This window comes from Macaca nemestrina, chromosome 4 (genome assembly GCF_043159975.1).
Source record: "Macaca nemestrina isolate mMacNem1 chromosome 4, mMacNem.hap1, whole genome shotgun sequence".
NCBI lineage: Eukaryota > Metazoa > Chordata > Mammalia > Primates > Cercopithecidae > Macaca > Macaca nemestrina.
The window spans coordinates 93,651,186-93,668,271 of record NC_092128.1 but is presented as its reverse complement, the minus strand read 5'-3'; the positions used below and the strand labels follow the sequence as shown (position 1 = coordinate 93,668,271).

Here is a 17,086-nt window from a genome sequence, read left to right as displayed (position 1 = left end):
GAATGCTAGCTCAAAAAGGAGGGAGAATATTTGCAATAGAAATCCAAGAGCAGTAACTGTTGGCCTCAGAAGTTTCACAGCATTGTGTTTGCTGTATTCTTTTGGTCAACATGGTTGTTAAAAAATAGTTCTTCCTAACTTCTCTTATTGGACTCCAAATCAGATATCCTTTCCCTGGACACAATGTTCTTCTGAAGTCCTGGAGGATCTTGTCTATGGCCATACTACCTTGAATGTGCCCAATCTTGTCTGAAGTCCTGGAGGATCTGAGAAGAATGGGAAGATAGAAATGGGAAATGAGAAGAAAGAACTTCTTACCTTCTAATTGTTCTAGCTTTTCCAACAGAAACACACTGGGCTGGTTGCCATAGCACACTGATATCCCAGCATGATCTTATTTGTCCTTGGGGTAGGCAAAAGATGGTTTAGCCAAAAACCATTTTATTGAGTAAAAACCTATGTTCTATTCTTGATAATCGGACACTTGTTTTGTGATTTGGAGGGAAAATAGTCCTAAGTAATAGGTCTTTGGAAAGACTTCCCAAACGTCTCTTACTATGAATTATTTACTTTTCCTGGTGCCTTGAGAGGCAGCTTTATTTACTTGATGACCTAGGTAGGCAGTGAGGCATCAACATCACTTCTTTTTAACCAACAGCACAAATACCCTCCTCCTTCACAGTTGATTGGTCAGTTTCTAAGCAGCAAAATCCTAAAATTAAATTAATTTTATTCTGTAACATAATCTGAACATTTCTCTCCATTCTATTTTCCTGAAATTCACCCAGGAATTCTTGATAATCTTCTGGTAGTGCTTAATTTAACTACAGCAATGGCCTCATTGCATAGGAGAGAAGTTTAAAATTTCGTGATGTGTCACAATCCATTTATAGAAATTTGGTTGCTCTATAAATTTATAGAAACTTGATTTTCATAATGATATATAAAACAAATGGTTATAAAAAGTTTTATAGTAGTTTATAGTTAGTACTTAATGATGGAGGGGATGATTTAAAAAATAGGAATAAGGAAATTTTTAGAGTTTTACAGTGAAAGTTACAAATACTTTAAAAATATTCTTATAAAATAATTAAAATGTTATATGCCTCTGATGACAACACTGAAAGATAAACTTTGGTAATTGTTATTAATAACAATGTGGGAATTGAAGAGTAAGACATTTGACTTAGAAAGGTTTTATTGTACATTGAAATTATAAAAAATTAGTGTTAGACAGACTAATTGGGCTAGTGAAATACTACATGGACTCCTAGCAAGCCTTCTAATGTAATTTTAAATATTCTCCTACGGAACATGTTTGGCAAAGTAGGAAGTTAGTTACACAGCAGGAAACATGTATTTTAATTTTATCTCTTACCTTTGAGAAGAATAAAGTTTTTAAAAATGCAAGTGGCCAGGCGCGGTGGCTCAAGCCTGTAATCCCAGCACTTTGGGAGGCCGAGACGGGCGGATCACAAGGTCAGGAGATCCAGACCATCCTGGCTAACACGGTGAAACCCCGTCTCTACTAAAAAATACAAAAAATTAGCCGGGCGAGGTGGCGGGCGCCTGTAGTCCCAGCTACTTGGGAGGCTGAGGCAGGAGAATGGCGTGAACCCGGGAGGCGGAGCTTGCAGTGAGCTGAGATCCGGCCACCGCACTCCAGCCTGGGCAACAGAGCGAGACTCCGTCTCAAAAAAAAAAAAAAAAAAAAGAATAAATAAAAATGCAAGTATATTTTGAATATTACTAGAGATGTCTAATTAGATTTATAAAGCTTGCAGAGTTATATAATCAAGTCTTTGGCATAGATGTTAATAGGTTACATATTAGATATGAAATGTAGGGTGGGTTAGCAACTTGTAGAGAGCCTGCTGCTGCTTGCTGGTAGAGAGAAACCGTTTTAAAATCATCATTTTGTGACCAGTTTACTTTTTGTCCTATCTAAGCTTTAGTGATACCTTTAGTCATAACTGTTATTCATCTTGAAGCCCAGGGCTTATGGAAATAATTTTTTTTTTTTTACAATGTTACTGTATGTGGTAAGGACAAAGAAAAGCTTATGTCAGCTAGTAAACACTGTTGGCTTTTTAATTTTTCATTTCTTTAAATACTTATCCTACAATAGTACTTCAAACCTCAGCATCACACACTATACCCATGTAACAAACCTGCTTATGTACCTCCTGAATCTAAAATAACAAAATTATCCTACACTTTATAGAATTCCATTGTTCTCTTTCTTACATAATGCATTGCTATTTCAGGCTTCATTTTTAATGTTTGTATATTTTCTTTTCTTTCTTTCTTTCTTTTTTTTTTTTTTTTTGAGACAGAGTCTCGCACTGTCACCCAGGCTGGAGTGCAGTGGCGCGATCTCGGCTCACTGAAACCTCTGCCTCCCGGGTTCAAGCGATTCGTCTGCCTCAGCCTCCCAAGTACCTGGGATCACAGGCACACACCACCACGCCTGGCTAATTTTTGTATTTTTAGTAGAGAGGAGTTTCACTGTGTTGGCCAGGCTTTCTCAAACTCCTGACCTCAAGTGATCCTCCTGCCTCAGCCTTCCAAAGTGCTGGTATTACAGGCATGAGGCACCGCACCCAGCCATACTTTCTCTTCTAAAAATATTCTTTCTTTTATAGTTAAGAGGAACTTACCAGGGGCCAGGCACGGTGGCTCATGTCTCTAATCATATTGGATGGTACTTGATATTCACATGACATCATGTTGATGTTAGCTTTGATCAAGGCAGTGCTTGCCAGGTTTCACCACTATACAGTTGCTCTTTTCTTCTTTCCATACTCTATTTTTGTGGAAGTGAATAGCTATGTCCAATGCACTCTCAATGGCGAAGCAAGGACTAAGCTCTACCTCCTGGAAGAGATAGTGTCTACATCTATTATTTGGAATTCTTCTGTAAGGAAGCTTTACCTCCTATTCTCTTATTTATTTAATCATTTATTTATATGAATATGGCCTCATGTATATTTATTTTACACTTTGGGTTATAATTCGATACTACATTATTTGTTCTATTGCTCAGATTGTTCCAGCTTTAGCCATTGGGTATTCTTTCAGGTTGGCTTAATATTTAATAGTATAAAGAGTACCTTACCAAAATGTTTGAAAACAGGTGGTCTAGGCTATGATCATAGATTATGATCATAGGATTGAGTAGCTAAGGCAGGGAGGAAGATAATAGTGTAGGAGGAGAAATCTAGGAGTTAAGACTTCTAGGAATTAACACTTCAGGCAAGAAAAAAATCACCAAGATTTAAGCAGGAGTTGTTTGAAAGCATGACAGTGACCTAGGAGCTAAGATCATCCAGAAATGAAGGGGAGAGACAAGGGCTTGGGGTGGATTGATTGATAGATGATGGTGACAGAGTTTCAAAGCAGCTTTGGGTGGATGGTTGAAGGAGGAAAAGAATGATCTTGAGTGGTAATAAGAAGGAAGGAGAACACCTACTTTACCTCTAGGCCCAGTGGTTTCTTTCAGGGATGTGTGAGGAAATGCAATCACTATTTGGTAAGGTTGCATGCAGGGAAACTAGTGTCTCATGAAAAGAAGAAAACATTTGAAGAACTGTTGAAGATATAGAGGATTTTGCTGGTAATAGACTCTAAATTCCAGAGGACACAGTAGAAGTATATCCTCCTTCCAGAATTAGGATGGGATGGGGGATGGGAGATCGGAGCAAAACAGAAGATGTACAAAGAGTTATGATGACAGTGTGTGGGAGATGAATGTCACCTAGGTGTCTGTAGCTTCTTGTGGTGCCGGACATAAACAGGGATGAAGGGAATAATGACTTTAGTCCTGGTGGACCTAAGGCAGACAGTGGTGATGAGACTGTGAAACTTTCAGGGTAGGGAGGCATGTCATAGACTCCCTTTTGAGTTCTACAGGAGACAGAGAAGTTTGGGGAGGAACAGTTTTATTCTGAGCTTGCATGCATGCTAAACAGGTGAGTGTCCATGTAAGCTCAGCTATACAATGAGGGTACCCATTTGATCTCTATCAACTGGAAGATAAGAGACCCAGGGCTGACTGGTGTTACTAATGTATAATATACACACAGAAAAATGTACAAATTATGAGTGTTCAGCTTGGCAAATTTTCACCAAATGTACACACCTGAGTAACCAGCACCTAGATCAAGAAACAGAATGTTACCAGAACCGACAAGATAGGCCCCTCAAGAGCAGCCACCATCCCAACTTCTAACACAAATGGATTCGTTTTATCTGTTCTTGAAATTTACATAAATGGAATTATATAGTATGTACTCTCTTTTCCTGCATTCTTTTATCCAACACCGTAACACAGATACAGTTTATTCATTCAAAGTTATATTTTGTTGTATAGTCAAGACAGCCCTTGACTGTTCTTGGTTCCTTGTGTATTCCTCTTGATTTCTTTTAATTTAAAAAAAGTTAACCTTAATTTTAATTGGAGAGTTATTGTGAAATTTTGTAAATTTTATACTGTAGCAATTTGCATTCACATTAGCTGTGTCTGAATATTGATTGCTCCATATCTTTTTCAACACTTGGTGTGATCTGGCTTTCATTTTAGCTACACGTGTGTGTGTGTGTGTATGTGTGTGTGTCTGTATGCTGTATTTCACTGTGGGTTTTAACTGACGTTTCCCTGATGACTAACAAAGTTGAGCACGTTTCATGTGCTAAGTTTCCATTTGAATAAATGATGGTCTTGTTTTTCCTATAGGATTGTCTACCTTTTTCTTAATAATTTATGAGTTCTTTATATATTCTGGATATGAAACTTTTGTCATATATATGAATTGCAGATATCATCTGCCACTCTATGGCTTTGCCTTTTCATTCTCTTAGTGGTGTCTTTTGGGGAGTAGAAATTCTTACTTTCAAGGAAGTCCGGTTTATCCTTTTTTTCCTCCTTGTGGTTAGTGCTTTTGTGCCTCTTGTTTAAGAAACCTTTGCCTAGCCTATATGAAAGTACTCTCTTGCGTTTTCTTCTAGAAGCCTTATGGTTTACTGTTCACAATTAGATCTATGATCCAACTGAAACTGTTTTTTTGTTTTTGCATGCAGCATGATCTCTGGGGTCATGGTTCTTTTTGTCCTCCCCTTGTAGCTATCCAAATAACCTAGCCCCATTTATTATAAGGATCATCCTTTCCTCACTGAATTTCAGTGTTATTTTTGTCATAAATCAGGTGACCATGTATGTGTGGGTCTATTTCTGGCCACTCTATTCTGTTCCATTGGTTGATTTCTATCCTTCCGACAGTGCCACCCCAAACACAACCATAGTTTTTGGTAAGTTTTATACTGAGCTTTGCTATCGGAAGTCCAGGTTCCACAGCGCTGTTGTTCTTCAAGACAGCCCTTGACTGTTCTTGGTTCCTTGTGTATTCCTCTTGATTTCTTTTAATTTAAAAAAAGTTAACCTTAATTTTAATTGGAGAGTTATTGTGAATTTTTGTAAAAATTTTACCTCCCCAGCTCTATGTAACTTGATGTAGTGTGGTTCCATTTGTGATAACTTTCTGTCCTAATTTATTAAACAATGTAATTCATACAAAAGAAAATTTTTGTGCATTTATATTGGCTTTGTTTTACAAATATACATAACAACATGAAACAACGTAGATACAGGCAGACAGAAAATAAGAGTAAGACAAAGAGACTCAGTTATGAAACTCACAGTATTCATAATATAAAAACAAACAAGTTACTCCAAAGGAGAGGTTTTCCTGGTACTGCAAACTTAAGATGTGAATTTTCTAGACTCTGTTGGCTTTTAAGGAGGATAAATGTGATCTAGCAGTGCTTTGGTAACATTTTGGACATAATTTCAAAGCCCAGTTTCTCCAAACAGACAGTTCTATAAAATCAATAATACACCACATGTATGTGGTTTTCTGTTAGTCTGACTTGATCCAAGGAGGAATATTTTTTATTTTAACAATAAAATTCATATTACTCAAGTAATCTTTTACGAATGAATGAATGACCAAAAAAATGTTTTAATCATGTATTTTATGAGAATTAGACATCAGGAACCTTAGAATGTATTCTTTGACTAGAACCTGTGTTGTTCATTAAGGCATATCTGGATACTTTGTTAGACAGTTGAGCAGAGTTTATAAGAATTAATAATAATAATATTGCATAGTAATAATACTTTGTTGCCAGAAATGGAAATAACTGCTTTTATTTGCATTTTAACATGTACTCCTCACAATAACTCCTTGCAAATAGGTACTATCGTTATCCCTATTTTGCAGATTAAAAAAAAGTAAGGCAAATATCTTGCCCAAGGTAGTACTGCAAGTAAGTAATAGAATCAGAATTCATTTCTGGCTACTCTGCCTGAGTTTCTACTACGTTATAATGCTGATAAAAATTAAGTAGCCTAATGAAGGATTTGTGACTGAATTTGGAAGTTAGGAAATTCAGATAGAGCTCAACTTTTCCATCAGGAAATAGTTTCCAAGTGTACTCCCATACAAATGGATGGGTAAAGACAAATACATTGTATTTTGACATTTTGCTTGAGATAAAACTGTTCTGCATTTCCTTTAACTTGTTTCTTTAAATTTATACTTAAGTAAATCCCAATCTTCTGAATAACTATTGTCAAATATGGTCATTTTGAATATTGTCACTTTTACTTTTTAAAAAACGAGTATTACACTTTCATGAAACCAAATGGCTTGCCTAGTTACTGTTGTAAAGAACTGAAATATAAGCAAATTAAATTACTTTAATGCTTTCTATAAAGTCAATTTTGGATGCATGTCTTCTTATATTTTCACAGTTTTGAAATATTTTCTGCCTTTTTTTTAAGTTCAATGATCTTTTTGAAATTATTTTATTGAAACTAGAGAAAAATGTCCAGTATGTTTTGCAGCTGGCATTCCTGAAAACCAAAGGAAAATTGCAGAGCCAATTTCATCATGTTATGATATTTATGCTTTTGTCAGAATTCTTGCATTTTAAGGCTTGTTTGTGCACATTGGTTTTGAAATGAATTTAGTAATTTATGTTTGAAACTCATTTCACAAATATGAAGTAACAACTTTATAGGATTATCTCTATTCATAGTAATCTGACTAAATGTATTCAAAACGTTAACATTTTTCTATGTTAATTTTCAGGTTGAAGGTTTAGAACAGATGTGGAAAAATGTTTACTTCAGAGAAAGGGGTTGTGGAGGAATGGTTGTCAGAGTTTAAGGTAATATTTACTGTTCTACTATAGTAATTATAGTCCAAAGAAGTTTTGTCTGGGGTTTAAATTCCAGTGATTTTTTGTATTTTATATGACTGAAGGGTTAAATATCTGTGGAAGAAGTATTTTCTATCAAATCTCAATAGAGAGTTATTTACACATAGTAATCTTTTCTAGGAAATTGATTCCTTTTTTCTTCCAAGTGGTTCAAAGAGTTTATTCGTTTGTTTATTTTCTTTCTTTCATGGCAATACCACAAATAATTAAAGTCTCTGAATGTTGATGTCATTCTCCAACGACCATCAATGATTCATTGTCAAAATGTTTCTTGCAGTTTGGAGGGCAGTGGAACTGGGCATGACCAACAATGAGGGAAGATATTTGCTCAACTTTATATCAGTGGATCTTTCTCTAGCTGGCTAACCCAGTGGCTATATAAGGGGTGTATAACCTTTGATTAGTTAATGAAGAAAATAAAACTTATATTTTCTTGTCTCATGAATTTTCTCTAGGATAGCTAAAATGGTGTTTCTTTAATCAGCTAATTACTTTTCTCTGTCCTTATATGACACATAATTATGTGTACTTGCATGATCATGAACCACAGGAATGAAGAGTTTGGGCTGCAACTGTCACTTTGATTTTGTCCAGCCCAGTCAGCCCAAGACCTATAAGGACAAAGTTACAGACTGACAAAGTCAGGCTTATTGACTTGTTGCATTGAGAGAGATTGCCCAACAGATACCATGGGACCATCTCACCAAACCAAAGAAAAGATAAAGTTATAATAATTTGGAGGAAGGGTAGAGTTTAGGTAAAATTTAAATGGAACAGTATTCTGGTAGACTCAAAACAAAGCAGGGCTGTTTATAATGGGGTGAACATCTGGTCTGGCCTTCAAAGTAGACCCAGGATCTTGTTGTCTTGAAAACTACAAAGTTAACGTAGATTTGAAATGTTATGTTCAGAAACTCTGTATTTATATCTTTGTACCTGGGTTGAAAATCAAGGCTGCTTCTCTATGTCAAAGTGACTTAGATGCTCTAGGCAAGAGTGGGATGTTTTGTTCTTACTGATACATGTTCAACAACAAACTTTTTTATAATCTGTGATTTTAGGCAACAAGTCATCTTAGTAAGTAAGAATTTAGTAGTCACTCAAAGAAGGAGATTGTTATGACATTTTTCAGTTGCAGTGTGTATTTAGGAAAAGCACCATTTCCTGTTAATTTTACAGCTGGCCTTATCTGTCTCTGTTAGCTAATCCTGATGAATTGCTGGGCAGACTTTTACTGTCTGAGCTTTTGTAGCCATGAATTGAGCATCCTTCTATGGATTCCCTAAGTTATCATGAAGTGACATAGAATGCTACAGAAGTGCTTTCTACATATTTTAATAACTTGTGGCCAGATGTGGTGGCTCATGCCTGTAATACTAGCACTTGAGAGGCAGAGATGGAAGGATTGCTTAAGGCCAGGAGTTTAAGACCAGCCTAGGCACCGGGCGCGGTGGCTCACGCCTATAATCCCAGCACTTTGGGAGGCCGAAGTGGGCGGATCACAAGGTCAGGAGATTGAGACCATCCTGGCAACATGGTGAAACCCCGTCTCTACTAAAAATACAAAAAATTAGCCTGGCGTGGTGGCGGGCACCTGTAGTCCCAGCTACTCAGGAGGCTGAGGCAAGAGAATAGCATGAACCCAGGATGCAGAGCTTGCAGTGAGCCGAGATTACGCCATTGCACTCCAGCCTGGGTGACAGAGTGAGACTCTGCCTCAAAAAAAGAAAAAAAAAAGACCAGCCTAGACAACATAGCAAGACCTCCTCTCTACAAAAAAAAAAAAAAAAAAAAAAAAAAAAAAAAAAAAATTAGCTGGGCTTGTTGGTGCGTGTCTGCAGCCCCGGCTACTTGGGAGGCTGAGATGGGAGGATCACTTGAGCCCAGGAATTCAAAGATGCAGTGAGCTATGATAGCACCACTGCTGTCCAGTCTAGTGACAGAGTGAGACTTTTGTCTCTAAAAGAAAAACAAAAAACGAAACAAAAAAACTTTGATTAATCTTGTGTGTGTGTGTGTGTGTGTGTGTGTGTGTTTCCTGCTTGTGTTATCTTTGTGTTTAACATAGTCTCTTATCATGGCTTTTTTTTTGTGGCAGATTGATGGAAATTGTCAAGTTTAACAGTTGAATGCTATTTCTTCTAGGGCGTTCTTATGTTTCATGATGAAGTAAAATATGCAAAAGCAAATATCGCTAGCTATCCATTCTTTAAGATGGAGTTGTGGAAAGAGAGCATGTTAAAGGGTGGGTTGTAGGGGTAAGATCAGCTAGTAAGGCAAATAATGGAAAACCATGACTGATCTCCTTCCCTTCCCATCTGTTCATTTATTCCCTTCCCCTCCTGGTTTGGATATATAGACACCTAGGAAGTGCAGTACCAAGGAGTGAGGGGCAGAGCAGCGGTTATTGGCAGTAGTGTCTGAGGAAGTAGGTGGTTGGGGTGAAGGACTACAGAGGTGGCATGTAGAAGAGTAACCAGAATAGTTACACTGGTAGATTGGTTACATTGAGCAAATAAGTTGATTGAACAAATAAGTAAATACTTTGAAGATAATGGGAGTTAGATTTCTGTCTGTCTAAAAAGGGAATTACAATCATGGAACAGCAAAAGTCAAGAAAGAACTCTAAGGTGTTGTATTGGAATCATTATGAACTCACGGGTTCTAAGTATGCATATGATATATATGTGTGTGTGTGTCTGTACATATATGCATACATTTATCCCCTAGCTTTGTTCACTGGGAGGACCTAGAAACAATGGCACCCCGGTTGCAGTGAGTACACTAAGCACCCAGATCTTGTTTTCCAAATACCATCTTCTGCTACAAGAAACCAGAGTATGCATAAATAGAAAATATTATTTAAGTAGTATTTTATCAATATAACATATTATGTGGCTAGCAATATTTTATTAACATTTTAAATAAATTTAATGCAAGCATAGGGAAACTTTTCCTTTAGGAGGAGGGAGTGAAATCATGGCCTACAAGAAATAAAATGTAGTTTAAGAAGTTTCTCCTGCCCAACCCCAAGATTAACTTTACCCAATTTTGAATCAATTTGATACTCAAATGTTTTAAATTATTTTCAAATCTGTATTATAGCCAGTTCAAGGAAGGATATTTCCCATTCCTTGGTTAGTTTGGTAGGCATTCCTGATAATTATTTGGAGTGTTATTCTAAATTGGGTTAATGTGTGTTGAATTCAGCTCTATGTTTGACAAAGAGAAGAAGGTTATCAGGCAAAATCAGCAGCATACCAGAGGTAATAGAATATAGAAAAGTGCTTGGGAACATGTCTGCTAAGTACTTCTAAAATTAGAGTAACATATCTTTTGAAATCTCTGATGTTAAATACACATTTTTGTTAAAATATTTAAGAAAGGTTTTGGTTACATACATATTTCTAGAAAAGCTTCTGCTTGGTTGTTTGATTTAATAACCATGATGCTAATAAGGCCATGATGCTAATAAGGCCACTTACTCATGATTGAGTAAGTAAACTGAAAGTCAGAAACCCTTTGACTTAATTCTATTTCTCCCCTAGGCTGGTTTTATGATGTTGGGCATAACTTCTCCGGGTCTCATATTTTCATCAGAAAAGTTAAAGTACTGTAAGTGGTTTATGAAGATGATTTTTAGCTCTACACTGGTCCACGGTCAGTCTGAACTCCTAACCTCACCCAACATCTCTCAAATGTGTAGAGATGACACAGTTTGCTTTGTGCAAATACTTTATTTAAAATTTTTGAAATTGAAAATATGGTAAAATTATTCAGTGTCTGTTCTAGCTATGGACTCTCATTAGTATTTTCTTTTTTTAAAATTTGAGACAGGGTCTCACACTGTCACCCAAGCTGGAGTTCAGTGGCACAATCTTGGCTCACTGCAACGTGTACCTCCTGAGTTCAAGTGATTCTCATGCCTCAGCTTTCTGAGTGGCTGGGATTACAGGTGTGCACCACCATGCCCAGCTAATTTTTGTATTTTTAGTAGAGATGGGGTCTTGCCATGTTAGCGAGGCTGGTCTCGAACTCCTGGCCTCAAGTGATCTGCTTGCCTTGGCCTCCCAAAAGTGTTAGGATTACAGGTGTGAGCCACTGTGCTTGTCCTATTTTCTTTATATACCAACTAAATGATTAGTTTAGGACTTCATTATTTTAAGATTTCATGAATAGTTCAAGCTCTATCTTTTCAAAGATTTATTTATAAAATATTATGTTTCAGATTATGTTATTTTTGTTACTGCTGTGTGGTAGATTTATCTAGCAGATTTCCGGACTCCTAATTTTTTAAAATTTTCTGATAGTTGCTGAATCTCAATATGTGACTCAAAATCAAATCTTATGTGTGATGTTGTTGAACAGGGTTGTTTTAATTACTGGTTCTTCACCCATCTGTCCATCTTGATTAATTCTCTGCTACTCAACCCATATCACCTCCTCACATTTTTGAAAAACCATCTGTCAAATGATACTTTAGTATGAGGCATCTGTCTTCAAATTTTTTTTTTTTCTTTTTCGAGACAGAGTCTCGCTCCTTCACCCAGGCTGGAGTGTAGTGGCACGATCTTGGTTCGCTGCAACCTCTGCCTCCCGGGTTCAAGCGATTCTCTTGCCTCAGCCTCCCGAGTAGCTGGGACTGCAGGCGCATAGCACCACATACCTGGCTAATTTTCGTAGTTTTACTAAAGACGGGGTCCCACCTGCCTCGGCCTCCCAAAGTGCTGGGATTGCAGGTGTGAGCTATCACACCCGATGTCAAATTTTGCCAAGAATAATATACCAACATAATTTTCCATTAGGTACTTTTCAACTCGTTATGCCTTCTGAAATATGAGAAAGCTAAGCTGGTATTTAAGAAGGTCAGTACCTTTGAACTAGTACAGTGCATGAAAATTTAAATGTTTTTGCTATAATAGTATTTAAATTCATTTGGCTCTTTTAGATCTTGTTTTTTAAAGCACCATTTATGAACACAACAGTTATATTTTCTCCCTCTCTACAGACAAAATTAACTTTTCCCACATTCATTAAATGAAATGTCAGAATTGTGAATAAAAGGTATTATTACTGCACTAATTTTTAAAATACCCTTCCTTTCATTTATCAGTGGTAACCTGGGTCCATGGTATTTTCTAGAGCTTGTCTTTTCAGAAAACAGCTGTCTTTTTGCCTTTGGGTGTTTCACAGAAAATATTTTACCTCGTGACAGTCAGCTAGTATATAAGCTGAACATTGTAATTCATGTTTTTAATGAATGATCTAGTTTTAGCCTAGATCATATATATATGTATATATAATATATAATAATCTCTCTATTCACTAATAATTTTTCTAAAGATTTGTATTTTGATTCATTTATTCTTTAATTTTATAGTTAGACATATATATTAGACATGTATACTTAGTTACATAAGTTAGACATCAATGTGTTTTAAATATATATAATGCATTTTATACATAATTTAGATTTATTTTTATTCAGAGGATTAGGAATCTGCTGTTTATTTGACTGTTATTCCCTTTTATATAAATTCCCCAAGTATTAGGTTACTCTTGATCAAATGACGGAAATGGAATGTTGCCTGGAGATCTTTTGTGTCATGCTTTTGAAATATTGAAGAATGCCTTAATCTCTTCTTTATGTAAGCAGTTGCAGTAAAACCTTTTTTTCCCCACTCTGGAGAATTGTGAAAGGTTTCCAAATAGTCCACATTTGCTTACCCTTCTGGTAAATAAAACTCTTATTAAACTTTAAAAAAAAATCTATTCACTTATGTATCCTAAGGTGAAATGTGACCCACTTTTAAAGAATCTACCAAAGTATAAACAATGGCAATTTTTATTTCTTATTTTGTTTATCTGTAATATGTTCCCTCAGCAAAGATTTGTGTATGAGGCCTTGTGGTGAGTGCTGTGCATGGAGAGATGATAAGAGTTCTTGCCCTCAAGGAACTCACAGTAAAGTGAAAATGAATCAAATGTCTTTATTGTAAAAATTTATGCTGTTTAATTTATGCACACATTCACCTATACGCTAATCATAACCCATATTAAATTTTGAAATACTAGGATATGAGACATATAAGGAATAATGTATACTTTAGAGTGAGTTAGGAATATCCTGAGACATGGTATCTACTTCAGGATTGACACTGATTGACGGAAGGAAGTAATTTGGGTGAGATAGAATAATGACTTAGGAGACAGATATCGCTGTCTGTCACAGATATCTGAGGAGGGGGTGTACTCCAGAAGGAAAGGTTTTTATCATTATGATAATGAAATGTTTTTGTTTTCAGATTTCCCTACACTTTTATTCAAAATTATCTGACTTACTACTGGAGTTTTTATTTCTTCCCATTCTTCTCTGGTCATGGTGTTCGTTCTGAATAGGTGGTGCTGGCAAGCTGTGACTCGTTGTCCACATTTTAAATGGCATTAGGAAAATTAGTTTGTTGGTAGTGTGGATATCTTTTTCTCTAGCTCTGAAAGTTCTAAATTTTCCCCTCAGTTGGTAAAGTAGAACAGCCTTCCCATGCTTAACAGTCACAGTATGTAACTCCGGAGTTAATTTGACCCTGTCTCGTTCTGTTGCCCAGGCTGGAGTGCAGTGCCGGAATCATGGCTCGCTGTAGCCTTGACCTCCCAGGCTCAAGCCATCCTCCCACCTTAGCTTCTCGAGTAGCCAGGACTACAGGCATGTGCCACCATGCCCAGCTAATTTTGTTTATTTTTTGTAGAGATGAGGTCTCACTATATTGCCCAGGCTGGTCTTGAACTCCTGGGGTCAAGCAATCCTCCTGCCTCAGCCTCCCAAAGTGCTAAGATTATAGGCATGAGACACTGCGCCTGGCCTATATTCTTATCTCTAATCCCAAACTGTGATCGAAGATGAAGTGTTGATGTTAGTTTATGTCCTTGTTGATAAGAGGATAAAATATATTTTTTGTTTTATTTTGAAGTTTTGTTGAGATATAATTAATATAACATAAAATTTACTAATTTAAGGTAAACATGTTTACCTTGCCTTGGTTTTTGATATATTCACAGTGTTGTACAACCAATGCCAGCATCTACTTTCAGCACATTTCCATCACCCCAAAAAGAAACTTCATACCTGTTGGTCACTCCTAATCTTCCTCTCCCCTCTGCAGTCCTCGCAACACCTAATTTACTTTCTGCGTCTATGGATTTGCCTATTCTGGACATTTCATAAAAATAAAATGTATTTTTTTAAATTTGTTTAGACATTACCAGAAACATCTTTACCAAATTATGCCACAAATTTGAAAGACAAGAGTTCTTTAGTTTCATCTCTCTATAAAGTTATCCAGGAGCCACAAAGTGAGGTAAGTACTTTTATGGTTTATTGTGCTAGTAGTATTGACTTGATTGATTTTTAATTTTTCATTGTCAAATCTATATAAAAGGGTAAGAAAATATATATGTTTAAAGAACAATACTGAAATGAACTTTAGTGTACCATTCCCCAAGCCAAGAAATAGAATTTATTACCATATTCCAAAAGCCATCTCTGAACATTTTCTCTCTTTCTCTCTCGCTAGAGGTAGCTTTGAAAAGTTTATGTCACTACATTTCATTTTATTCATTCAGCAAGTATTTGAGTGTCCATTATGAGCCCTTCAACTATGCTAGGCAATGGAGAATCAAATTGAGTAACACATGGTTTTTATCCTGAAAGAGGAAAGTGGGAGAAAATAAGTAAACACATGGTTTCAAGGCAATCCTTAATCCAGTCTACGGATAAGCACAAGTTTTCCAGGTGGCAAGGTAAAAGAATATTCCATGCAGTGGGGATAGTATACGGAGGCTCAGAAAATGAAAGGCATTTAAAGAATGGCAAATAGTTTAGTCTGGCTATTGCCTTTCCCAGTCTTTCCTCTTGCCCCCACTACCACCCTTTCCTTTTTCTGATGGCTAATTTAGATTTTTTTTTTTTTTTTTTTTTTTTGAGACAAGGTCTCACTTTATTTCCCAGGCTGGAGTGCAGTGGTGTGATCATGGCTCACTGTAGCCTTGACCTCCCGGGTTCAAGCGATCCTCCCACCTCAGCACCCCCGTACCTGGGACTTCAGTCATGCACCATCACACCTGGCCAATTTTTGTATTTTTGGTAGAGATGGGATTGCACCATGTTGCCCAGGCTGGTCTCGAACTCCTGGGCTCAAGCGATCCATCCACCTCAGCCTCCCAAAGTGCTGGGATTCCAGGCATGAGGCACTGCACCCCACTAGCTGCCCATTTAGTTTGAAGGTAATAAAATAATCTATACTCCAGATTCTGGTGCTTGTAAATCCTACTATTCATAGTAGAAATAGAAAAAAATTGGAGATAGGATGAAAAATAAAAAGGTACGACTTTTGGAAAAAGTGAATAGGCTAATACAGTAGTTAACAAGAGAGGGTAAGGCTGTGATAGGAGCTGAAGCTAGAAAGCTAGGTTTAGGACGTAACCGTGGTGGGCGTCAAATTCCATCTTAAGCAGTTTAGACTCTGCACTGAGGGGTTAGGAAGGTGGCTATGTGGAGGATAGATTGGCAAATGAAAAAATAGGTAACACAAGAAGACTAGGAAGCTATGACAGTAGACTAGGAGGGAGCTGTTGAGAACCTAAACTTGAGCAGTGTTAGGGGGAGTGGAAAGAGGTATGGTAGAAGAGAGGGATCTGAAGTACATAATTCCTTTTGTACTTGAGTTTGATGGATGGCATGATAGACTCTAACAGCAGATTCAGTGGTAAAGTAACATATCCTGGAGTCCAGTCCAATATGGATCTACGTATCTCTGGAATTAAACTACCAAAATTGAGGGAGGATCTTCTTTTGAGTAGTTAACCTCTTTTGGAGGGGGTGTCGAATAGCCCACTCCTACTGGTTATACTGTAATGCATATCATGAATTTTAGGTGCTGAAGGGATTAGGGAGTATATATTGACAAGCCAAAAAACTTTAACTGGAATAACTGAATTGAACAATCATATTTGTCTTGTCTCTTCCTTCTCCCCAAAACTTCTTAACTTATATAGAATGCACAGGTAGGCTGTTTTCTTGAAGGGTTTTACTTTTTAAATATTGAGTGAAAGCTGTTTTAAAATTTTGCATGTTTGGTTTAGAATTATTTCACAAAATAGGGTAAGTATAGCCATGTGATTTATGTTTTTTAACAAATTAAATCTTGATGCTCATGTATTATTTATTATTTTGAGAAGCTTAAAAATTATTCCTCTGATGAAGTATGTTTTAACTAGGCTACTTTGGAAAGAGTTTGTAGGATAAATTTATGATTGGCTAGATTAGTTTATAGCATTCCTTTTATTCAGATAATGCTAGTGAATATAGCTCTGATGGTTCAGAGCAATGTTTCTGAAACTACTAGTGATGACGGACCAGTTTTTTTAAAAAATTGTAATCTGTCACAGACAAATATGTGTATCTAAAGTACGTGACTAACATGCAACTCACACCACAGTGTGAGGCACCACACAAATTTGATATTCCATAACTGATGTATACTCTGATAAATCTGATGGCTCACTTGGATGTTGCCACAATATTAAGTTGCTATAAAAGTTTCTAAATGTTTCCTCTCAATTTCTATGTTTATATTGTTGGAGACTGGTAACAGTTTGTGGATGATCCTCGGGACCATACTTTCCTAAGCACTGGTTCTGGTCTTGCATGTTAGTTTGTTTTGTGCTTTTATTCTGGTTCATGTGGTAAAGACAGTGTGTATTCTGTATTCTTAAAAAAAACACTCGCTCTTTCAAATATATTTGGAAG

General features: G+C 36.6%; 1 protein-coding gene across 3 annotated transcripts in view; it reads left to right on the top strand.

The window, feature by feature from the left end:
• HYCC1 (hyccin PI4KA lipid kinase complex subunit 1) overlaps positions 1-17,086 on the top strand; it is a 111,460-nt gene that overhangs the window by 15,872 nt on the left and 78,502 nt on the right. For all 3 annotated transcript variants that reach the window (XM_024790951.2, XM_011731151.3, XM_011731152.2), the window contains exons 2-3: positions 7,152-7,230; positions 14,535-14,636. In XM_024790951.2, the coding sequence (XP_024646719.1) occupies positions 7,180-7,230; positions 14,535-14,636 (153 nt within the window). In that variant the 5' untranslated portion in view covers positions 7,152-7,179. The remainder of the gene's footprint in view (positions 1-7,151; positions 7,231-14,534; positions 14,637-17,086) is intronic.